The sequence below is a fragment of the Acanthaster planci genome, linkage group LG01 (genome assembly GCF_054643075.1).
Source record: "Acanthaster planci isolate LZ-2023a linkage group LG01, COTS_SCS, whole genome shotgun sequence".
Lineage (NCBI taxonomy): Eukaryota > Metazoa > Echinodermata > Asteroidea > Valvatida > Acanthasteridae > Acanthaster > Acanthaster planci.
Window position 1 is genome coordinate 37,354,453 of NC_141777.1, and position 23,525 is coordinate 37,377,977.

Consider the following 23,525-nt stretch of genomic DNA (forward strand, 5'->3'; position numbering starts at 1 on the left):
CTCTTTTGTCAAACTACAGTGGGAGAGATGTGGCCTGCTCCGAGGCCCAACGCAAATTAAAGCCGAGGTTAAGCATGCTGGGAAGACATGCATCAAGAGATTGATTGTTAGTATTGTGTTCATTTCATCTGGGATCTATGATGCGTCTAATTCCTTTATTAACCAAGACTTCCCCTATGATGCAAGTCATGGGGCGGAGATAACCCCGCCTTTGTATTGGCCATTGTTTGATCGGAATCTCAGGAATTCTTTACTGACTTCTAGGGAGGGATAGGATTGGACATGGGGGGGTACCCATCGGCCCCACATCGTGCACGGTATCGGACTTCCCTCAGCGCTGCGCTAATGCCCCAGAAGAGCTGTATTTCGCCGTGTCAACTTGTACGTCGCGTCGCCCAGCGCCAGGGCGCTTGGGAGCGAAGGTGGTGTTTGGCTACATTGTGAACAACAGTATCATTGATCACGTGTCTTTGGGTGAAATGTTCAAATCGCTGGTTGTCTTGGTCACTTTTTGATGAGCGGATAAAGTGTAGTGAGAAGGTTTTCGGCAATGAGGAAGACAAAGAAAAAAAATCGAATTGATAACTGCCGCTTGTATATAGAGCGAGCTCGCGCGCCTTGCAGAAATTTACCCACAATGCTCTACGCGTCGTTAGCTGTGACCCCGCGAGACGTATTTCCTTCCCTAAAATCTGTGCAAGACAGCCTTGCCCAGCACCCAGTTAGGGCGACAAGCGATATAAGGGTGCACCACTAAAAATAAATTCCCGTAGACAGCAGTGATAATTCCCCATACTTCACAAATATTTTAAAAACACTACTCTCACAGGTGTTCAGTCTGCACAGAAAAATGATGTTCCACATGTCTTCTTTCATTTTCCTTTCAATTTTCGGGGGGTTGGCTAATGAATTTTTGAGAAATTTTCACCAGAAGCAGACCACCCCTAAAATGCAGAAAATGTCCCTGTCCAGAAAAGTAGCCATTTTGAAAAACCTATGGTGTTATTATGGTCAATTAGTGCCACTTTTAAACCCGATTGCAACCAAATTGCTCGGAATTGGAAGCCCTGAGTCCGGCCCAGAGGTCCAGTCTCATATTTCTTCAATTCGTCAGTTCCATGGCTCTCAGGACCCACTAATATAGAATATTTTGAGTGTAGAACTTTAATTAATGAGCTCGGCGGACATATTTCTGGCCTAAATACGAGGGTGCACCCATAAGGAGGGGGGGGCGGACTTGTCCCGATTGACGCCCATGCTATAGGCCAAACTTGTGAACAAAAGCGGGTCCGCGTTTTGATCTCGTTCCACCTAGACTAGATCATGGAGGTAGATAATGGAGCAATTAAAATAGCCCTATCTCGGTTTGTGACATGACACGCAGTGAAATGGCAACCACATTATGGTCCAATGGTCAATCGGTCACAGGTCACCACTAATCCAGGCGTACAGGGTACATGATAGAAGGAGCACAGAGACAGCTAGCTCTGAAGGTTCTGTTAATGGGAATTTTAATCTTCGCACGACCGTAAGGACATCCTCAGGGTATCGATTGCCGAGTCCAGTGGAAAGCAGCAAACAAGATGCACACTGTGTATATAGTGTTCTGCAAACAAGTACATGCGTAGGTCTACACCTAATTCCGCGAATTTCCAGTGCAAGTCAGGTTTGACAGTTGGCTAAGCTTGAAGGTGTGACTGTAAGCATCAGTCTGAAAGGTCAGTAGGCCTAGGGGCTGGGCGTATAGTAAACGTTATCTTACCCTGTGGTTTGACATACAATGTTATACCTTAGAGGTGGGAACGATCTGTTGTCCCGTTATGTTTGCGTGTGCAACCACGCGTGCATAAAAAATGTACCAGAAGTGTTGGTGCATGATGATGGTAACCACTTCGGGATCTTGACAGTCGAGTCTAGCGCACCATGGAGGTTGGTACCCCCTCGTCTCCCCGTTCAAAATTTGTATATTAGTAGACACATGGGACTGAGCTCGATTCTGTTGAAACTGTGACACTAGGGGTACAGTATATGGTGCCCCCTGATGATAACGTTTGAAGTACCCCCCACAGCTTTACACCTGTACCCTTGAGCCACTGCAGCGAAGAACAGTCATTGTTCAAATTTCAGTAAAGAATTTTACGACGCCACCAAATATTCCACGCAATTGCCTGTTGGCCATCTAAAGCAATTGAAAGTCCTAAAAAGTCAAAATAGTAGCGAATTATGAAGGTATTTTGAGACCAGAACGAATTCCATAATTATACGGATGCCACTTTTACCCCGTGTGCACAAACCCTGTAAGTACATGTAGACAGAACAGAAGCGAATGATCAAACTTGAAATTGTCAGTGTGTATAGGCTCTGAGCCTGGGCGGCGCTGTCCATAAAAAATGATGCCCCCCACGAAGGGGGTTGGCTGACACTACGCCATGTGTGCGGGGTCCAAGCCAGTGCCTGCGTAACGACAGAACGAAAATGTGATTATTAAATTAAAGAATAAATTACTACAACATTATAACGTGCTTTCCTATGGTTAATACATGAAGCGCCCTCCGGATCATGACATCACAGTGAAGGTAATCTGAAAAGTCAGAAATATGGAAAGCACGGGCGCGTATAGGGGATAGAACCACGACGCATTTTTGCTATGCGTACGGGGAGAGGTATGTCGGCATTTCTCCCGCATGCGGGGTCGTGGCTGGCTTCCATCGTTACGAGTGCTGTCAAGTGCTTTTCAGTGAGTACATTTAGTAGAGTGTTTCGTAAACATGCCTTGAGTTTAATACGCGCAATACAGCGATTAGGCCTATACTCAAAGTTTGTGAGTTTCATAAGAAAAGATTAAAACAGAAAATACGTATTTGTACATCTTTCAACAAACAAGTCTGTCTGATTTTGATGCTACAACTTAAGTCAGTTTCGTAGCTAAGAAAATGTGTTGATGTGTTTACAGAGATCTCGTTTTTAGTTCGTATAGCGAGCAAAGCAAACTGAGTTTCCTTTTTCATGTTTTACAGTTGACGCCACATGAAGTTGCCCTGTTCCGTGATCCATCGAGATGGCGAGATATCTTTATTCCTTGTCTGCTGGTATTTTGCGAAGGGTGCGCGAATTACCCTTTAACCCTGAGAGTACAACCCGTTGTCTGTCATTTACTGCAGGTATGTGGGCCAAAGGCAAAAACGTATTCTATGTTTGTTAGTTATCGTCGCTATTATTCCGAGGTCTACTTTGAGAACAAGGTTGTGTAACTTTTGAATTAAGAAAAAAACCTTTGCCGAACCTTTGACTTGGCGATAGTTTTTTGGGGTGTTCGTTCTCTTCAGTTGGTACACCCCACACTCCTTATATCGAGAAATTTACAGCAATGCACTGTTTCCCCCATTTCATAAAAATTCCTGAAATTAATTTATTCAGTGCAATGCAGTGATCTGGGAGTGCACATGCCTGGCTTTATTTGTGAGTATTTATAAGTAGGCTATGTTTATAGATCTGGACCATTTACACTTTGATGCTTTGTTTTCAGTTCCGATTGTTTATTCGCATAAAATGCACTATAAAATAAGCAAAAATCATATGCAAATAAAAATTAAACGGAAACATAAATACACCAAAAAATACTCATTTATATGTGCATTTTGTTACATGACATTCCGTCAAATTATTTATAATTTATTTAAAAGCGACATTTATTTTTTTACTTTTATTTTTACAAATATATACTTCATAGGTGAGTAGGAAAGTAATACTTATTTATCAAATATTCGCACCGAAACCCTCAGAAAAACAACAAAATAAAAGCAACGATGTCGATACAGTAAGTAAAGCTTTTGATATTTTTTTTAACTTTCCAAACATCATGGTGAATGAGCCCGAAGCCGAATTCACTTTTGAAATTGCGCTGGACACACCGCTGCCGGGTTAGTGACCCAGGGAAATGTAGTTTTATATGAAGGGATTAGTCCTTGCATTTGGTGATGTTCGAACGGGTTTGACGAAAATCAATATGAATTTTTCCGACTGAAAAAAGTATAGGAAAACAATCACTGCACTCAATTCTTTTACAGTCTATTTAATTTCGTTATTGGGTCGTCATTTGTTTTTCTTCAGATAAGTCGAAGGAACCCAGAGCCATGGAGAATATCCTCCCTCACATCGTAGAATACGACGGACCATTGATGACAACCGCAGTACCAGGACCAAAGTCTCGAGTAAGCATGATTTCAGAAGGCTCTATGCGGCAAATGTTGACCGGCTCCATGATTTGATCCCAATGAAAGAGGGCAGTGAAACTCAGCAATAATGTACGGGGCATTTCAGCTGGGTTTAGCGCGGTTTGGCACTGATCTCGCTCCTATATGGACTCATTTATTAAACACTATCGGTTTAGACAAAAAAGAGAACGATAATTAATTCAACAGTGACCTTTTGTACTTCGAAGCGAGGATCATTTGTACTGTAAACCGATTTGCATTTTTATGTTCTGTTCTACTTTTTCCGTCCGTCGGTATCTTTTTCCGGAAAATACCTTCGAAGAGCTACAAACTCCTTACACAATCTAACTTATTAATCTCATTGCTTTTGTAGGAGTTGCTAAAGTCGCTTGATGATGTCACAAAGGTGAGTGATCAATTAAAACTCGGTTATTAAGCCATTAAAACGCCCTCTGACCCCGGCAAGGTGTCGAAGATCCTTCAACAGGCTTCATAAGTCATGTCCGCTATCCTACGTAACCTATTATACTGGGCATTACATGCAAAAACTTTTCCTGCACTTCATACCGTGCTTGTATAAAACACAGACCTTTCCAGCTTTCAGTAACTGTACTCCCAACAAATTCCGACGAGTAATGATCGCATGAATTACGGCATGACTTGTATGCAATAATGGAAAGTATAAGAGTTTGTGGGGAATGTGCGAATCTTATATAAAGCTTTAAAGCATGATAGTCTGTTCGGAACGAGTAAAGAATCAAAATTATATAATAGAAATGCTGCTCACCGTTGAAATACGACGCGATTACTTGATCGTCATTACTGGATTTGTTAGTTTTGGAATGCGTTGTTGTTTTGCGAATAACCCAAATATAGATGAAAATGGCAATAAACATCAATATTTTCACTCCCAAAGTTAGATACGGCGATGAAAACACAGAAATCAATAAGCAACTTCTCTCTAACGCTTCCGTATCAACAAGAAACTTTTACGCATTGAATTAGCCTGTACCCACCATGACTTCTCGACCATTTATCTCAGAACGTGGAAACTGTCCAGTATTTCGTGGACTTTGAGCAGAGCCTGGGTAACTACATCGTCGACGCGGACGGTAATCGCCTCTTGGATGCATTCATGCACATCTCCTCCATACCAATCGGTAACTCTAATCGTTAAGACACATTTCAGCTATAGCATCAACTCGGGTTCAAAGACAAGATCGTTTACGAGAAATTTCGGTAGTGACGAGTGGTTTGCAATAGGTTTTCAGACCTGAGATTTATTTCTATCCCTTGTAAAAGATTAGAAGACTTAACCTATGGAAAACTTAATGATGAACTTCTGTCACCCATGGAGTGATCAAAACCGTCGATCAAGCATGATCGAAACTGCTTTCAACGCAAATACATTCCCCTTCACTCAAAGCGAAACTATTGGATCACACGGAGCACACAAACTTGCCTACGACGGTTACACCGATCCATTTATGTTTTTTTGCACGAGTCTGAAACTTGTATTTTGTGGGTTCAATGCGCAGGCTGCGTCCTTAAACGTGATGCTTCCCGATGGCAAGGAGAACGTTCAAAGGAAATACATGCTAATGTCTTCAGCTCAAGTACAAGCCACGAAAAGGAGGCATAGGCACGGTGTCTTTTAATCAATGCTACGAGGAAAATTACTCTCTACTCCTCCTGAACTCGAACCGACCAAACTCTTAGCTGGAGATTATCATGAAAATGTTACACAGAACGTCTTTAAAGGATTGATCGTGAGTTTTCATTTTGTTTCACTGTTTGATATGAATATACAGGTTACAACCATCCTGCTGTGCTAGATGTAGTCAAAAACCCAGCTAACCTGGTGAGTTCATATCTGATACAAGGTAGCCGAGGTATGATTTGGCGGTCGGCATTTGTCCGTTAATGCAAACGATGATGATCTTTCCAAGGTCGGCATGACTTAGGTCATAACCAAAATCAAAATTATACGGACCACGTGTATAATTTCAGCTAATTGAAAATTGAGGCATGCATTAAGGGCCGCACTTTCCAATACCAAATTAACACTGTCGCATTATTTTTGTAATTGACAATTGTGGGAGCCGCTCCATCCTCCGAGATTGATCCTGCAATTGCCAGTTCTATGCACGGTATCTATACGTTTATCACGTACATAATGCCAATTGGCATTAATCAAACTTGTTTTAGCCTTTATATAAAAAAAAAACCTTCAACTGGAACAGAAGATAAATGATAAAGAATAGCGGCCCTTTCTTTTGTAGTGCCTACTCTTAAGTTCAGGGCCAACAAACCCATTAAGGTCGCGGAACTACATTGTCAGAAAAGACGCATTCTGTCTGTCTCCACGACGGTATATCGAGTCTGTTTTCCCCAATTCAATTTGACACGTGGGCAGCTGGCATAAAGCAGTTGCATCTCGGCGAGCCATTAGGTAACTCCGGACGCGGCCCACGTCAGTCGTAAACGGCCCTACTTTTACCGATGCCAGGTTTGCATTTTGTGCTCTTTCCCGTTTTTAATCATTCAGTAATGTAGGCCTAACCATTCCATTTTTCTCCAGAGCGTTTTCGCCAATCGGCCTGCATTAGGGTTCAAGCCGTCAAAGGAATATCCAGCTCAACTCACAAACGCGCTTGTTTCAGTAAGTATATCAGTGCTGCATTCCCAAAGCCTATAGCGAAGTGGGAGTAAAGAAAAAAACTGACCCGTCGGATATACAAGTTTTACAATTTTGTACAGCACTCATCAGTCCGTAAAAGAAAATGTATGTAGCAAGAGACTGCGGTCTCGCGATTTCAGCTTTCATCCTTACAAAGCATTATTGAATTGAAGTTACTTTCCCGAACAATGCCCTAGACTGAGATTTTCCTATGGTGTACACGTTAACAACTTTCTGGCACTGTGCTTCAAAATGTGTAAGGTTGTTGCTGGGCCAACTATACATCATCTTAGGAGAACTCAACTAATATGACAAATCAGTGAAGAAAATTGAAGAGGTAACTGCCCGTCCCATAAAATAGTGTTCAGTGCTCTGTTCATATAGAGTTATCCAGCCACTCACAATGCCGTACCTTTAAATTCCATTATCAAGTTGCAGCTGCATCTTTAATCAAATTAAATTTTTTATTTGACACCGAGCAGTCTGACCTGGATTTTAATCGACATCTAAGGACAGTCTTCTTATTAGTCACGATCTCTGTTTCCCCTCGCAACGAATTCTGAACAGGTTGCGCCAAGAGGCTTGAAGAATGTGCAAACTATGATGTGTGGCGCCTGCTCTGTGGAACATGCCCTCAAACAGACCTACATGTGGTACAGGGTTAGTATATCGCCGGCAGACTTTCATCCACTACTAAATCTTTCAATGATACACAATTACAGTGCCCATGGAGTATTCCAATATAGTAAAAAGAAATCTGTAACCGATTGACATCTTGATGACATGTATTTTATGTTTGTAGCGTTTTTGTATGTAGTAGGCCTACTTGAGTGATTCTCAAACCTGACTACAAAACTCTTCATTTGCTGTCGTTTGCATTGAAACCTTTGAATAAGCTTGTTCAGGTGCATACACACCCTGTCAACATCAGACAGCGAATTAGACTAATCAGAATTAAAATACTGGGATGTTTAACCGAACATGCAAGGCCGTACCCCTGTTCTACGTATTCCAGTTTGTATATGAAACGCTCCTCTGGTTAACAAGCAGCGACTGCTGCAAAGTCCCCTGCTCAAGAACAGCAGTGTCACGACCCCAGTCAAGCTCCATCTGAATAACATTCAGAGGATAGGTTCACAATTTGAAAGAATAAAAAAATACTGCATGGTGCACTGTTACAGGTTATCGAAGACCACTCACTGCAACTTTGAACTTTGTAGTGTTTGTATTGAACAGACGTTTCACAATTGTTTTCACTAACAACTCAGCAATGTGTGGCAGATAATAAAAGGTAGTCTGGCTCTTTGACACACTCTTACAAAATGAACCCTTGTTCATTTGACTTTCAGGCCCTCCAGACAGTTTTTCTGACCTACACAGATAATTAGGAATCAAAAAAAGTAACTACTGAATACAGTTGAATGTCCTTCGCGTACATGTTTGATGTTTGAAATACCACTGGCCTGTACAAAATCTTTGTGGAACTGGATCTGTGTTGATTTTTTAGGCAAAGGAGAGAGGTGGGCCCCCAACACAAGAGGACCTCGAGACATGTCTCTTGAACAAGGTTAGTTCAAACGCAGGTAGGGTGAATGAAATCACATGAAGGAGTATACCAGTCTAGAACATGGTACCTTAACTGAGGCATATAATAGCATTGTCACCAATACCGCATTTATCTTGTGTTCAATATTTATAGATTTGTTTTCTGAAAACAGCTTGGCTCATCCTCGTGCAATACACTGGTCTTGTTAGACCCCAATGACAAGACCACCGGACTTGTGTTCTAATTATGTTTTTCAAACATTCAGCTTTAAAAACTAACTACATGTACCACCATAAAGCTGGAGGTTTTTGTTATCTTGAATAGGAAAGCTGGTGCTTGTCATTTGAGAAGAAAACAGAATTAAAAATGACAGAGCTAGCTGTCTTATACACTATGATTTCTCAACTTGAAGCTTTCCGATGGACGCATACCCCATCTGTCCACAATAAGTTAAATGTAAAGAGGTCAGAGTGTAAAGTGTAATTTGTATAAAAATGTTAATTCATCTGTAAGAGTTTCTGGGTAGGGTAAAGTTTTCTTTGCATCATGGTCTGACTACCTGTGTACATTTTCTTTATACTCAATGGTCATTTTTATACAGGGAATTTATTGTATGTGAACAGATTTCCTTACCTCAAAAGTTCCAATCTTTAAGCGTACTGTTTATATGACTTACAGCAACCAGGAAATCCTAAATACAGTGTGCTGTCTTTTGATGGGTCTTTCCATGGAAGAACAGTAGGTGAGTAAGAAAACATGAAGTGGTTTCCATACATTTGGCTAAAATATACACTCTCCAATTGGGGAACCAGTGAGATATGAGGAAAGTTTGCCAATGATTATTCGAATTGCTGACATGGGATTTTACACTTTAAATCGATCGCAGCCCAGTATTCTGTCTGAAAAATAAGATTCCTACAAGTGGTTATTTGATACAAGCCTTTGAACTTCGCAATATTATGGGTAAACCCCATTCTTGTGTACAATAGTTCTGACCCAGTAAAAAGTCCAGAACGAAATGGATGGAATCCTTCAAGTGTGATTTTTCTTAGGGGATTTGGTATTGTGATGATTTTAAAAAATCCAAGAATTGTTTTCTGGTTTCTCAATGTAATTTACAATGAAAAAAATCACTTTCCGGGGTACATGCAGCCCTTGGTTTGAACACTTAATTGCACTACACAATGTAGAAAGCAAAATTTGAAATGGAAAACAAATATCTAATGATGCTGACAAATGAAGGTTGAGATTTTCCTCCCATATTTGCCCCCTTTTATCATTTTAGTCTTTATTATTCTTGTATTTTGTCAATTTTTCCTTAATCAACCTTTACAATTTATCAAATGATCTTGCAATATGGGAAATTAATGTTTGGACATAAAAAAAGAATGAGAAATTACTACGTACCTGATCAGACCCTAATGTAAAGAACTGGCAGCATGAACTGGCTGCATAATTATAGGGCAATATTATGCCTTTAATCTACCTTGAGCTGAAGCACCCCCTCTTCAGTTGAAAAGTGCCATGTTGGTGGGAAGTGTTCATTTTGTTGATAGCGATGTGACCGCAACCCTTGCATTTCATAATCGTGAAGCAGCAATAGAGAACTTTTCACCAAAGAGCACTTTCATTAAATGGTTAAGAAAACTGCGCCCTCTCTTGGTTCTGCTCAGGGCCCCGCAAATACCCCTACTAGTTATGCTTACTTTTTCATTTTGCAAATGAAAAACATTTACATAGGGTATTTGGCACTAGTGTGTTTTGCACGAAAAGACAAAACCATCCAAAAATGTTCCAGACTCAAGTTGACTGACTTCAAGAACTTTCCAAATGCCTCCCCCAACAGCCTGCCTCTCCCTGTCACACTCCAAGATCGCCCACAGGATTGACATTCCCACCTTGGATTGGCCCATTGCCCCATTTCCCCGACTGCAGTACCCACTGGACCAGTTTGAACAGGAGAACCGGGCCGAGGAGGACAGGTGTCTAGCCGAGGTGAGAGAACGTAAAATGAAACCGGCAATTGTCGGACATGGGGTACACTCTTAAAGTTAAGCCAGTATAATGTCACATGAAATACACAAAATGTGAAACACTTTAAGTCAATTTCAGTTTTATAAATATGTGGCCGCTGCTCACAAAACTGCGGAAAAGTATGACACTGAATTTGCAACTTGATATACAGGAGTAAATTCAGGGTAGCCCTTTAACTATGCCAAATATCCATTTCCCCCTAAAATGGTCAGACTTTTAAAAAAAAATTACAAAAGATTTATTTGAACTACACCAAGTTTTCCGGGTTTGTCTGAAATTTCAAAACATTTTCCCAACTGCCTGATTTCCACAAGTTCTCCTTTTTTCAAAAATTCACATAAACATCGTATTCTTCAAGAACCCACCCTATAAAAGCTACTTTTAACAGAAAACATGGTCTTCAGTATAACCACTTCACTTTTTTCCGAGCCCCCCTAAATTTGGAGCCTAATACTCTGACTGTTCCCATGTGATTACTTTTGGATCACTTCCTGCTTCGCAGGTGTACTCCCAGATTGAGAGGCAGAAAAAGAAAGGAGAGCCGGTAGTGAGCATCATCGTGGAAGCCATACAAGCAGAGGGAGGCGACAACCATGCCACGCCCTATTTCTTCAAGCAGCTGCAAAGTATTTCCAAGGAGGTGGGGAAGTGATGGCTTAATTCAGTGACATGCATGCAAATTGTCTTAACTGAAAAATAGGTGATGATTGCACATGCTGTCCTGCAGTAATAACATACAGGAATGCTTGTTTCCAGTAAGGATATGCAACATGTAGAATTGTTTTCTTTCAGAATGATAGTAAATTAGCTATGCTAATGAGGTTGTCACCTGTGATCTGTGAAAGCACGAGAACTGACATTGCAAAATGTCCACAAGACACTGCCTATGTCCTTATGAGGTAGATAACTTGTGAAGATGGTTTGTTTTAGCCAAATGATATTTCCCCTTGAGGGTCTCAAGACAGGCTGCTTTTATTATTGATTGTGCCTTATATGAAAATTATTGATTAAAAAATCTGGCCATTCAGTTGATCAAAACTGTCACTGAAAACAAAACAATCACTTGAGAAATAGTCATGAACTTGTGGCCCTCTATGAATCTTCTCACTGTCAATCAGTCAGATGTGACTTTTTTGAAACTTAGATTGGAGCATCTTTCATCCTTGATGAGGTCCAGACAGGATGCCTCGCAACAGGAACCTTCTGGGCCCACGAGGCATGGAACCTTCCAGAGCCACCTGACTTTGTCTGCTTCAGCAAGAAGATGCTGACAGCGGGCTATTACTTCAAGGAAGAGTTCAGGCCTGTTGGGGTAAGATGTGTATATGAGCCTCTTCATCCACATCTCAAAGCTTACCTCTCTCCTCAAACTTACGTTTGTGCTCTTCCCTCCTAGAAAAGAACTACAATTTGATTAAACTTTAACCTAATTAGATCATTTGACAGGGAGGCGGCTTTGCAGAATTTATTTTGGACCACTGCTACTTTACATGAGGTTTAACACCTCATACTTTGAATTGGGATCCTAACGGGTTTAGAATGTACAGGGATCATCTGTCAATTATATGGACCTACTAGGCAAAACTACCGAGTACCTGTATATGTATTTCGCTTTGCAAAAGAATGTAGCTAGCCTGAATTACTCTTTTGCATGTAACCTTCAGCTGATGCAGATAGTTTCTTCACATTGACAAAACACACTAAAGACCTGCTCTTACTGCATGTCTGAAATTCTCTTGGGGGTCTTTCAAGTTAAAATAAAAACTTTCTATTTTTTAAGGGGGGGGCTTGGGGCAACACCATGTGATACCATAAGGGGCGATGTTCATGATACAGATGTACAATGTAATATACATCACATATACTTCAGTGTCTTATGTCATATACTTTAGTTGTTGGTAAGTCCAAGAAATTTGTTTTTGTCTCTTGAGTTTGCTCACCACAAAAAAGTGGGGGCAGGTGATTTGATAGCCCATTCCCCACCTCAAAAAGTAGGGGGGGGGGGCTAATGTACCCCCTCTCCCCCTGGATTTACGCCCACGATGCCAACCAGTACAATGTAAAAGTTGGATCAGTTGCCCTGGAGATTCTCTGCAAAGTGAAAACTGACATAAATCTAGTGTTTGTCTCTACTACAATAATGACATCCGAAAGATGAAAGCTGAAAGCTGCAAGTATTGCCATACACCCAACATTTCTGTATTGAACTGCACTGCAGGCCAATCGTGTCTTCAACACATGGATGGGTGACCCTCCCAAGGTACTTTTGTTGGAGGCCGTCATCAACCAAATAAGGAAGGATAACTTGCAGGATGTTGTGAAGATGTCTGGACAATATTTACTGCGAGGCTTGGAGGAACTGCAAGTATGAACTCTCATCTTCTGATTCACTTAAATCTATCAGTTTAGGCTGTTGAGAGACCTTCAGTTGCGGCTTGTGCAAATTCTGTTATGATAGTGCAGGGCATGAACCAGGATCAAATTTCCTGGCTTCGCCAACTACCGGTAATCACCAAGCACAAAAAATTCCAGATTCTTCTCTGTTGGAAGTAAGCAATTCTTTGCTGAGCCACAATGTACTCCAACTGTTACCGTTTAATATTTTCTGCTATTAATAAATTTATTGCTTGCAGTTAGCAGCATGTGCAGTTTCACCTACTTGGCAGTGAGCCAAGTAAAAATATGCACACTAATGGTACACAATAACATTCATTAATGCCCAGAACAAAATTGCAGCTGAGACAACTGAATACAGAGAAATTCTGCTGTCAACCACGGCTCTCTGTTGGGATTAGGACTAACACACTTTTATACACCAACATGCAAGATCCAAGTTTGAGCTCACATTCCAGCCAGTGATATTTTGCACTCCTTTTGTCTTTGGTCTAATGCCACCAGGCCAGATATCCACACATTCTGTCTAGGGCCAGGGGCGTGGGGACATTCTGTGCTGTCGACTGCACAGACACCGATACAACTCTGAAGATCGTGGCAGCAATGAGAAACGGAGGTACCAGTAACAGTCATGCACAAAATCCTTTTTTTTCCCTTATAAAAGGAACTTTATGATTTCAATTAGTAAAGCTTCTTAAAACTGAGTTGATATCTTACTGTGCTTCCATTTCTGGTTTTTTTTGCCATTTGTCGTGTATTAGGTGTTCAGATCGGTAACAGTGGGGCTCGATCACTTCGATTCCGTCCCGCACTGATATTCCAGCCCAAGCATGTTGCCATTTTGCTTGAGAATCTTGAAGCTACCCTGGAGGCACTCTGAAGACTGAATAACCATAGCAACACCAGAAAAGCATGTAAACTCAAGAGTGCTCTCCTTGCCCCCGTGACAGCAAGATTTGTTGTACTATTTCGAAGTCACATGTATAACTGAACTCGAATCGTGTATGGCTTGCAGAATTAAATTCAGCTTGCAGGTTAAATTCTAAATAAATATAAATATAGGCATTCAAACATGAAGGGTGAGAAGTTTTTGTACCATAGAGTCTTTAATTACGAACAAACAATGATCACTATGCACTTGTGCAATTAGTGTGCATGCATGCATTACAGATTATACAACAATATCAACAGTATTATTGATTCAAAGATGGGGCAAAAGTGCCTTGACGTGCTGGAATAGGGAAAGAGCGGTGTTGCCAAATTGTAGCACTTTCAATTTCCCCAAGTAACAACTGTCCTCATGATGAAGCATTTATTATTTTGCCCTTACTAACAAACCCTCACGCGAGGCAACACTCAGAAACAAGTAACATATACGTGTTGTCTTCCATGCAGCTGCCAAGACAACCTACCCGTCGCTGATTGTGTTGCCAAAACCCTAAACCCCATTAATCTTGGACTTCTCAAACACTGCATTGTGACAACTCTTCAAAAATGAACCACGATCCCAAATCTAACAACTACTATGTAATTAATTTCATTCCAATTGTGTATACAAGGTACTTATTTTGCAATTAATGTTCTCAGAATTGTTAACACAAAACTCGATAGCATTTGCTGTGCAGTTTGTAGTCATTTTATCAGATTGGTTCTTGTTTAAGATATGTTGAGAGTGTGGATCATATTTTACAGTAATTTTCTGTACTGTAGCATAAAATTGAGGAAATAATCTTATTGGAGCTCACAATTCTCTCTGTGCATGCAATAAAATACCCTTTCAGGGTCGGGGGAAAAAACAGAGCCCTGCAATTTGTACATGTATAGTCCCATGGCATGCAGTGACTCACAACTGTATTTACACTCTTACACGATTTGGGAAAGTCAGCAGCTCCAACCTCTCCTTGCCTAGTTCCAAGACTCCTCCTTTCCATCTCGTAAAATGACCGAACGGGGGAACAGCTTGCCTTGACCATACATGGATGACATAGCGGTCTTGAAATTACAGACGAGTCTGACAGTGGCTGCAGCCACGACCAATAGAGTCATGTGCGATATCAAGCCGTAGCCCAAGCCATGATTTGGACATAGCCCTTCACTGGTGAGGGTGCATTGATTCCTTGCGAAAATGGCGGAATGATGCAGGGGCGTGTTTTAGCGACCATGGCAAGGAGCGTGTTTCCGCTTTGAAAGTTGGTTGGGCATTTTTGTGACTTTGGTGAGGCCCTTTTGACGTCGTCATTCCACCCAAATGAGGACTTGAAGTTTCAATGCTAGATCAAAATGACGGAAAGGCGCACATAATTTTGGTGTCACCTCCAAGGTAAGTGAATGATGTACATGTACATGTATCCCTAATTTGTTTTTGAAAGCAGCAATTCAAAATGGATCGTTGCTACTATAACTACGACGAGAGACAGGAACAGTAAGCGATTTTGATGTTCGTCAACAATGTTGCCTGCTTTGTTCCTGTCAGATAACACAACTGCTTATTACCTGGTTACTGCTGTCACAAGCATGTCTATGGGCATGGTTAATGGGTTGGCAAAACATTAATGTCCTTCAACCGACTTCAAGCCAAACGGTGCCAGTAAGGAAATCCAGGCTAACCCTGGGTGATGCCACAACTGTGGTCGCACCGCACTCATATACGTGCTCTCAAATTTGAACGCGTGCATACTTTGGCAACTTGGAACGCCCTATTAGTCAAAAGGGAATACGTAATGCCTGCACATTCCGCCTATGATCTTGGTGCTGTTACGGTATTGCATTAATCCTGGTCGCCGCTCGAGCCTTTCTGCATACTGGAAAGTTTACCTTGCCGAATCCGTACTTCAGATCTTGTAGGCCGATGACGCACTGTCAATCTTCCGGATTTTGACGAGGAAGGCTGAGTGTGCAGCCTGTACATTGTGCGGTCTCGCTAAGTACTTCAGTGAGTGGTCTTGTATGTAGGAATTGGAGACGTCCTCTGAGTTCTCGGCAACTGAGAATGAAACGTTTCAGACAGCTTCTGAGTGGCATGGCAAGAACTTGTAACATTTTAAGCTTGATCTCCATACAGCTGCGATGGTCTCCTTTGTTGCTGCACAGTCCCTGACAATACTAAATAATTGTATCAAAACACGGTTCCAAGGGGGCGCGAGCATGGATGTAAAGTTGGTCTTCATGCAACTTTGCAAAACTGCTTCTTCGAGTTGTGAGGGTAAGCCCACGATGAATGGATGATTTAGTTGAATCATTAATGAGCCCACACAAAGGCATACCACATCTGTGCATGCAATTTATGCAGGTAAAAATGTCCATTGTCTTTCATTAAGAAGTCAGATAGCAGTACTACTAATGACAGCCACCCGATACACTTAGTTTGGAAAGTAAAGCCGTGTCCGACTCGGGTGTTACATGGCTATGAATTCAGTCCTTGCCCCTGAGGCACTATGGTGAACAGCCACAGCCGCAGGTAAAGATGCCCATTTTGGACATGGCTTAGCATCTCACCTTGCTCTTCTGACTCACTGTCCGAGCCCATGCTGAGGGCTGGTTCCCCTAGGGAGACACCACTGTGGCGTTTGGCCTGGTGCACGAGCCACACCTTGTGGGTGACCTCCAGTGTCTTCTCAATGGTAAGTGGTAGGCCGTGGACGCGCAGGTATTCGGCCACCTGAACTATCTGTCAAAATCACAACGCACATACACGTCGCTCAGTCCGAGCAACAATGCTCCCAACTCTCATTTTAACAGATCCTTCAAATACACTCAGAGGTTTGGCAGGATTTTGCAAGGGCAAGGACAGAAATACCAAGCTCAAAGGCTTTGAGGATCCCAAGCATAAATGCCAGGCAGCTGAGGGTCAAGGAGGGGAAACTGGGGAGCGTTCTGGTTTTCCGATTTGGACATTTCAAACACCACGTCAATAACAACAAAAAAGTTGACATAATCTCATTGAAAGTGTAAAGTGAGAGAAGATTTTGAAGCATCTGGAGAGTTAGGGTTTGACTCTGCTATAGTTCAGAAATTAGAAAACAGACACTGTAAAAAGGAACGCGTCATTCTCATCTCTCCTGCAAATCAAAGACAAATTGACAAACCTGTGTTATATTAGCGATATACAGAGCAGCAGTCTTTCCTGATTTGAGTCGGGCGGCCAACGTAGGCAAGGCATCACATGGTCTTTCCATGTCAATGACTGCTCCATCCACCAACAATGCCGGGTCGAAATCTTTGTCACAGCTCTGTAATTTGCCTTAAAAAGTCACAAATAACACAAGGCAGAAACATGAAAAAACAAAAGAACTAATACCTTGATGACATCCTGAAAGGCCATGGACAAACACCACCTAGCAAGCCAAGCATCTGACACACTGCTTGCAGAGCAAATTATCTTCAAGAGAGTATTTTTTTTATCACACACCTGAATGAAAGCAAATGTTTTCCGGCCAGGGTTGGTGGGGATGGCTGATGTTCCAGGATGACACCCACTTTTTCACATTCTTGATGGCTCTCTTCACGTGCTCAGGCCTAGCATCAAAGGTGTGAACACATCCTTCTGGGCCAACTGCGAAAAATGGACAAAGTAACACTGCATGAGGCCAAAGATATGGCATTACCAGCTTTTGGGCACCAGCCTAACCTCTGTCATGGTTACCAGTCAGTCAACCAACATGAACGTACAAAGCCTATATGACAGAGGGTTCATATCAGGATGTTACATGTACAACAATAGTTTATAATCTGTCAATGCTCTCGGTTATGTAGTGTTAATTTGTGTACATGGACATATAGGTTTTTCAATACGAAACTACTACAAGTTTGGAACGATATGAAAAGTTCCTCCATGTGCCACATAAACTTAAGCAATCACTGCATTAATCCACTGGTTTCTGTACACCCCCCCCAAGAAAATTTCCCTGCTTATTTATTTACTCTCAATACTGCTGATTTTTTTCCGGATTTACCAGTGAAAAAATGTAACATACATGTACACATACATGAAAAAGCGGCACTCTGATGAATAATCCTGAATATCAGAGATTCAGTTCTGTACTGGTACCAACTCTTGGATCCCCATTCTCACAATGAGCTGTGGGGACAGGATTAACCGGACACTTGGCATTTCATTCATTCTGCACATCAGTGATTACGGTATCTCCCGATTTAAGTTAGGTCATATTACCGTAATGCCTTTGGTTGCAACCAATTAGACCAGAATGTGAAAAGTGCTGTGCTTCCAACTTTCCATTAAACTAACGGTGCCAAACAGAGTCCATAAACATAAGATACATGTATGGTGCTAGTGGGCTAGTTGTACACACCTGCTCTGGACAGAAAGAGTGTCATTGCGCCGGAGCCAGTGCCTGCCTCAAGAATGACATCCCCCGGGCTGGCATCGATCATCATCAGCATGGTACAGCAATCCTGTCGGTCATATCACAGCAATAACAAAACCTCATGTTCCTTCACAGATCAGCAGACTTACAGCTTACTGGTACGATACTCCTACATGTATGCAGGACTTTGCCAAATATGTCATTTCAATGTGGAGGTAGAACTATATTGTAATTTGGAGACGACTGATGCAGTAATCAGTTCTTCATACTGTGGGAATTTTCTACACTCTTACTTTAAGATATTGGTAGGTACCCAACACTGGAAATAGGAGCAGCATATCACAGGTCTTTTGTCCAGGTTACATGTACTTCAGATTTTCAATTCACATCTAAGACAATGATGAGTTTAGCAGGCAGTTAGTTTCCATTTAAGGTATACACTGACCTTTGGATAGGATATGACTGGTGTGCGCTTCATGTACAGTACAAACTCCTCCAGGGACGGTCTGCGGATCAAGACGTCTATGCCCAAGTCTGTTGTGAAGGTCTTCCCTGCTGGATGGCCCACTATATCAGCATGCGAGATGGTGCCAAATTTGGAGCAGAAGTCCGTACCAGCACTCAGTTTGAACATTCTGGTCATGATTTGGGAAAGCATAGGGCATATTTGAGCGATGGCAGGTTGTTCACCACCGGTAGATTTTGCCTGGTATCCAGGATGTATTCTGTGCACAGGTTACCAGGGAGAATCCACCGCTGGAGGATAGAAAGTCAACAGATGGTCGTCGCTCAAACATGCCCATAAGTGTCAGCATAGTCAAGATTGACCTTTTTCAGGGAGACTGGGAACACGACTAAGGCTGAGAGAACCAAGACCAAAATTCTGAGCTTAAAGTCTCTTGACCGAGCCTGAAACGTTTTTGCAAGGCTGAGATCTTCAAAATCTGTCATTAAAACTGAAGGGACCATGCAATACACTTATTTTACTACAATCCATAAAACTGCACCTTTGCAGTTCCATTTTCAAGTTTTGTAATGCTATTTAAATCTACAGTTTTGAGTTTTTAGGTTTTAATGCCAATGAAAATTATCTGACTATTCAAGAGCAAAGCTGTGACATCATTCCAGAAACTCAATCTCAATGTTGCACTGTTTGTGCAAAAAAACCTGCTAGAATTTTTTCTGTTACGCTGTTTTGAAGTTCCATTTTCTTTGGCAATTTTTTGTTGCGTAATTAAGTACATGGTAATATGACAGCCAGAAACCTTTATCAGAGATGTTTTCAAACAGCAAGTTTAAGATTAACAGAAACTCAATAGCATTGTCCATAATTTACATCAAGTGCCCTCACTTGTCTGGACAATTTTTAGTGTATTTTTTTAAACATTCCAAAAAGGTTTTCAAACAGTTTTCTACATTGAAGAAAAGTATAAATAACGAGAGGTCATCTGTCTGTTTGCCAACAGAACAGAGGGCATTTTTCGCATTCTTTTGTACATTCTTTTTTGCAAAATTGCAAAAAGCCAATAAATATTCACAAGAAGTGAATTTCTGAAACACTCACTATGTATCCTTTGAATATTTGTAAAACAATAGGGCTTGTATTTTTACATGTACATGTACCAATCCAACTGGCATTCCAGCAAACTTCCTGCAACTTGTCATCTGAAAATGCAAACCTGTAGAGATACTCATGCCGCTTGAAGTTCTCCTTGACAGCAAGCACCATCTCCCCGTCTACCATTGGAGGATCACTTCCTAATTTGAAAGGCTTGCTCAGATCCACTCTGCCTTCGTCCAGGCCTCTCAAGTGGTAATCCGATGCAGCCCTGTTTAATTCAGGTCTGGTAACTCCATCTTCGTCCTTGGGAGCGCTAGACCCTGATTCAGATTCAACAGTGTCTTCATTCCGATCCTGGCCACTACTTGATCCTTCGTGGCCAGGGCTGGAACCCAGCATTTGGTCCAGCCTCTCAGTGGGTGAAAGGCTCTGCCTCCTTGGAAGAAGCCCCTGCCTCCTCGCTTCTAAGTAACTTAGCCCTTCCACTGTCCTTGTTTTCTCATCAGCACTCTCATGTCCATTATTGCAGGTCTCCATGAAGTTTCTACTTTGAAAATACCAAGGCCACCTACCTGTAGATAGAATTCTCCTCAAAGAATATTGCTGATAGGAGTTGCTAACAAAACACCGATAACTAAGAATAGCCCGCAAATCTACTCTCTTGAAATCCTGTCTTATTTGAGGTAGCATTGAAATATCCCCTCTTAAAAGCCGGGTTCTCGAAGGCATCTTGACTTTACGTGGCTCCAGTCTTGTCACAGGCCTGGAGAGGAAAAGACATTGTCGGTATAACCTCTGGCTGACCTTCTGACAGTTTCTGTGAGGGCTGGCACCTGCGACTGCTTGCATGATTCCAACGAGGAGTGAAGGTTGCAGCAGAAAAGGTCGGTCCATCATGAAAACGATCTGTGAAGAAAAAAATGGGAATAAGTTCTTCTTCGACTTCCATGGACGACTGCCAGAACCAAATCTCAAGGCGGTCCTTGTGCTTAAGCCAATCTGAGCACAGTCCAAGCGGTTTGCAAACTGCTTGAAAACACAGTTCATTGTTAATGGTCCTTATTCATAAGTTGGCCACGTCAAAACTAAAAGTGAGGTTTTGAGCTTGAAAGCATCAATGAAAGAATAAATGAAATTGAGGAATAGTTTCATAGTGTTTTGCGAAAGATTTGGAAAACATTTGAAACAGAGGTTTTGAACTCACACACATTCTACATAGTCTAATACCATCCCATTCAACCCTTTAATAATTCATAAAACAGATTCAATTAATGAGATCAAAAATGGCCTCCTTGAGAAGAAGGTCCACGTCATATACCAAGTGTTTAGGAAAGCAACATTGTATGATTTGCTAAAATCTGAAGCAAAGATTGAGGCAGAGGAAATTTGACCATGAACTAGTCCACATATACTTTAAGCTGTTGGAACCCTCACAGCGAGTGAACATGCAAAGGGAGTATTTCGACTTTAAGGTCCCTTTTTAATACCATCTTCATCTGGTTGCAAGCTTACATGTCTCTGTGAATTTGTAATCATGAGATGGAATGCGGATCTAGTGCAAATTGAAATCTTTGACTTAAAAAATTCTCCAGAGCCAAAGATTACATCACAATTATGCAGGTTTTTGTGTCAGTGACCCAACAACGGATCTAGTGGCCTAGCTAAGATTTTACTGGGGGGGGGCACATAAGGGGCACCAGCATGTTATGGGGTGCACAGCTTTCAAAGGTGTGGTCTTTTGGGGCAAGTTCTTGTTAGCCTTGTTCAATATCCATCTGTTATTTTTGGGAAGGAGGGGGGGGCACCTGGGGAGGCACAGGGAAATTGTGGAGGCACGTGCCCCCTAGCCCCTCGTGGCTACACCACTTGACAGATCACTGATTGCAGTCTGGATCTGCACGGATCAAACTGGCCCTCACACAATGATGCAAGCAGCCAAGAAAATGGCCAAAATGTTGACATTTAAGGTACAGACTACAGTAGTAGTAGGGATATTCTGTAATCTCTCCACTTGTGCCGACTAGGCCGGTTAGGTATAGTAGGTCTAATTTAGCATGTTTAACTTCCAAACTACGGAGTAATTTAGGCCTTTTTCTGGACTTCCCCATATGTACAATGTTGGCTGATGGCTGCCATGTTCAATGTCAAAGCTTGATGGCCCGATTGCCATGCTAACAACACAACTGCTAAACATCGGTCAAAATCAACATATATCACACACAGTATAGAGTACCAAAGTGAATACATCACGCGCACAATTGGTAAGGCATGAGCGCGTGAACCAGCGCGTGAACCAACAGGCGCACATACTCCATTCGTTTGCACTGCACTTTCTGGTTCACAGTGACGTCACACTTCGGCAGCCCTAACCTTATTTTATTAAGCTCAAGCAAGGTTTCTTACACTTAACACTATTAAACACTTAAGTTAACAGCAAATTTTCTGCTAAGCAGCTCTCTATGAAATTGGCCCCGGCTGACCATACTCACAATGCTAAGCTGGAGTAACTCCTGTACTTATGACACCTCAGAATGGTGATGGTACGATGCAAATGCTTGCCTAAACCCAAGCTTTCAAACATCTCCAATGAGTAAAAACTTGCTCCCTCGAGTAGTGCGTTTATACTTCGTTTTTCCTCAGTCCTCCAGTCATGCCAGTTCATTATTTTGTACATGTACCCTCCGCACTCGCGCTCCCATGTGCTGCTGCAACCTTTTACAGCGCCCTCACGAGATGATTTTGAAACAAGTCGTCTTTTTCGGGATGTTAAGAGTTTTATGTAACGTTGGCGGTTTTCTGAGAAAGGCGGCTTCATGTCCTTCTTAAGCTTCGTGTCTAAAATCGATCCCCGAATGTATTTCCATATTGTTCATATTAAATAGAAACACTTCATTATTTTACTCTTTCGGGCACACAGTTGCATGTTACGATTGCACTGTCTAACGTTTCGAGCTGACAACGTCAAAGTCAGAGGTTGAAAAGCAGGCGAAACCTGTGACGGTGGTAAAGCCTTGGATTGGAAAACTCTCCGTGCATTATAACTGACTTCGTGAGGGCCGGATCCAGGGGCAATTTTTCGTGGGGGGATAAATTGTCCGGATCCAGAAGTTTGGAAAGTGTTCCAAGTAACCTTTAATGGCTTTTCTGGGAGAATGTATGATGGATTTTGTACATGCTTTGAAGAGAAATGAAATGAAATTGGCCCCCTTTTGGTGGTGGTGGGGAGTGAGGCTGGAGGTGGTGGTGGGGATATCGCTCGTTAATTGAGGCCCTGGATCCGCCCTCACCCCATGAACAAGCGAAGCAGGTGGCGTCTCCGTGAGCATCACTGCACACCGGCTGACCGAAATCAATTTACTGATTTTCGGTATAATTATCAAGGAAGAAGGTGAATCCCGTCATTTTCAAAAGTTTGATTTAAGTTTTTTTTATCGATCGATCGATGTTCGTATCGATCCAAGTGCATGCTAGTCCAATAAGAATACGCTCGTAAAACCGAACGAAAAATATCTTTGGTGGTTTGGTCCATGGACTCAAGGTCAAGTGGGTGAGTCGACGGCCCAAGAAGCTGTCGCCAAGGAAGAGCAAGGCAGTGGGATAAACGCATGTGACGTCGGTAAGACTGCCCCACACACTCCCTCCTCCCCAAGGAAGTCGAAGCGTTCTTGTTGCAGTTGGAACACTGGGTGGTTCCTGTGTGCTCCAATGGCCTGGAACTCCCACATTTCAGCCGTCGGCGGCGCTTTGTCGCGTCGTGCCGTCGCATCGTCCC

General features: G+C 42.1%; 3 protein-coding genes across 8 annotated transcripts in view; 1 reads left to right on the plus strand and 2 right to left on the minus strand.

Moving 5' to 3' along the window:
• The window catches only part of LOC110982360 (HHIP-like protein 2), a 304,779-nt gene that overhangs the window by 189,990 nt on the left and 91,264 nt on the right, over positions 1–23,525 (minus strand). The window lies entirely within an intron of this gene.
• LOC110981991 (4-aminobutyrate aminotransferase, mitochondrial-like) lies at positions 1,327–14,609 on the plus strand. Of its 4 annotated transcripts, none has more exons than XM_022240110.2 (16): positions 1,327–1,699; positions 3,018–3,161; positions 4,111–4,211; positions 4,588–4,620; positions 5,257–5,374; positions 6,026–6,075; positions 6,796–6,876; positions 7,462–7,554; positions 8,402–8,461; positions 9,119–9,182; positions 10,287–10,435; positions 10,977–11,114; positions 11,619–11,786; positions 12,693–12,839; positions 13,373–13,484; positions 13,630–14,609. In XM_022240110.2, exons 2-16 carry the CDS (start codon positions 3,059–3,061, stop codon positions 13,746–13,748), a joined length of 1,536 nt encoding a protein of 511 aa, XP_022095802.2. In that variant the 5' UTR covers positions 1,327–1,699; positions 3,018–3,058; the 3' UTR covers positions 13,749–14,609. The 4 variants fall into 4 exon arrangements, with proteins under 4 accessions (XP_022095802.2, XP_022095786.2, XP_022095810.2 ...); XM_022240094.2 differs by having other exon boundaries at positions 1,328–1,718; XM_022240118.2 differs by lacking the exon at positions 1,327–1,699 and adding an exon at positions 1,742–1,929.
• trmt61b (tRNA methyltransferase 61B) lies at positions 13,949–22,476 on the minus strand. Of its 3 annotated transcripts, XM_087141841.1 has the most exons (9): positions 22,243–22,476; positions 19,872–20,659; positions 18,638–18,827; positions 18,178–18,280; positions 17,277–17,420; positions 16,954–17,108; positions 16,364–16,535; positions 15,683–15,851; positions 13,949–15,138 (listed from the first exon to the last, which is right to left on the minus strand). In XM_087141841.1, exons 2-8 carry the CDS (start codon positions 20,648–20,650, stop codon positions 15,700–15,702), a joined length of 1,695 nt encoding a protein of 564 aa, XP_086997967.1. In that variant the 5' UTR covers positions 20,651–20,659; positions 22,243–22,476; the 3' UTR covers positions 13,949–15,138; positions 15,683–15,699. The 3 variants fall into 3 exon arrangements, with proteins under 3 accessions (XP_086997967.1, XP_022095761.2, XP_086997974.1); XM_022240069.2 differs by having other exon boundaries at positions 13,949–15,851; positions 22,243–22,475; XM_087141848.1 differs by lacking the exon at positions 22,243–22,476 and having other exon boundaries at positions 13,949–15,851; positions 19,816–19,929.

Bases quoted from the DNA above. Each gene is read 5' to 3' on its own strand.
- LOC110981991 (XM_022240110.2), top strand. From the start codon at position 3,059: ATGGCGAGATATCTTTATTCCTTGTCTGCTGGTATTTTGCGAAGGGTG. The intron at 7,555-8,401 runs GTTAGTATATCG...TTGATTTTTTAG, and splicing joins AGACCTACATGTGGTACAGG to GCAAAGGAGAGAGGTGGGCC. The intron at 8,462-9,118 runs GTTAGTTCAAAC...TATGACTTACAG, and splicing joins AGACATGTCTCTTGAACAAG to CAACCAGGAAATCCTAAATA.
- trmt61b (XM_087141841.1), bottom strand. From the start codon at position 20,650: ATGATGGACCGACCTTTTCTGCTGCAACCTTCACTCCTCGTTGGAATC. The intron at 18,281-18,637 runs GTCAGTGTATAC...TATGACCGACAG, and splicing joins CAGTCATATCCTATCCAAAG to GATTGCTGTACCATGCTGAT. The intron at 17,109-17,276 runs GTGTGTGATAAA...TGACTTTTTAAG, and splicing joins AAACATTTGCTTTCATTCAG to GCAAATTACAGAGCTGTGAC.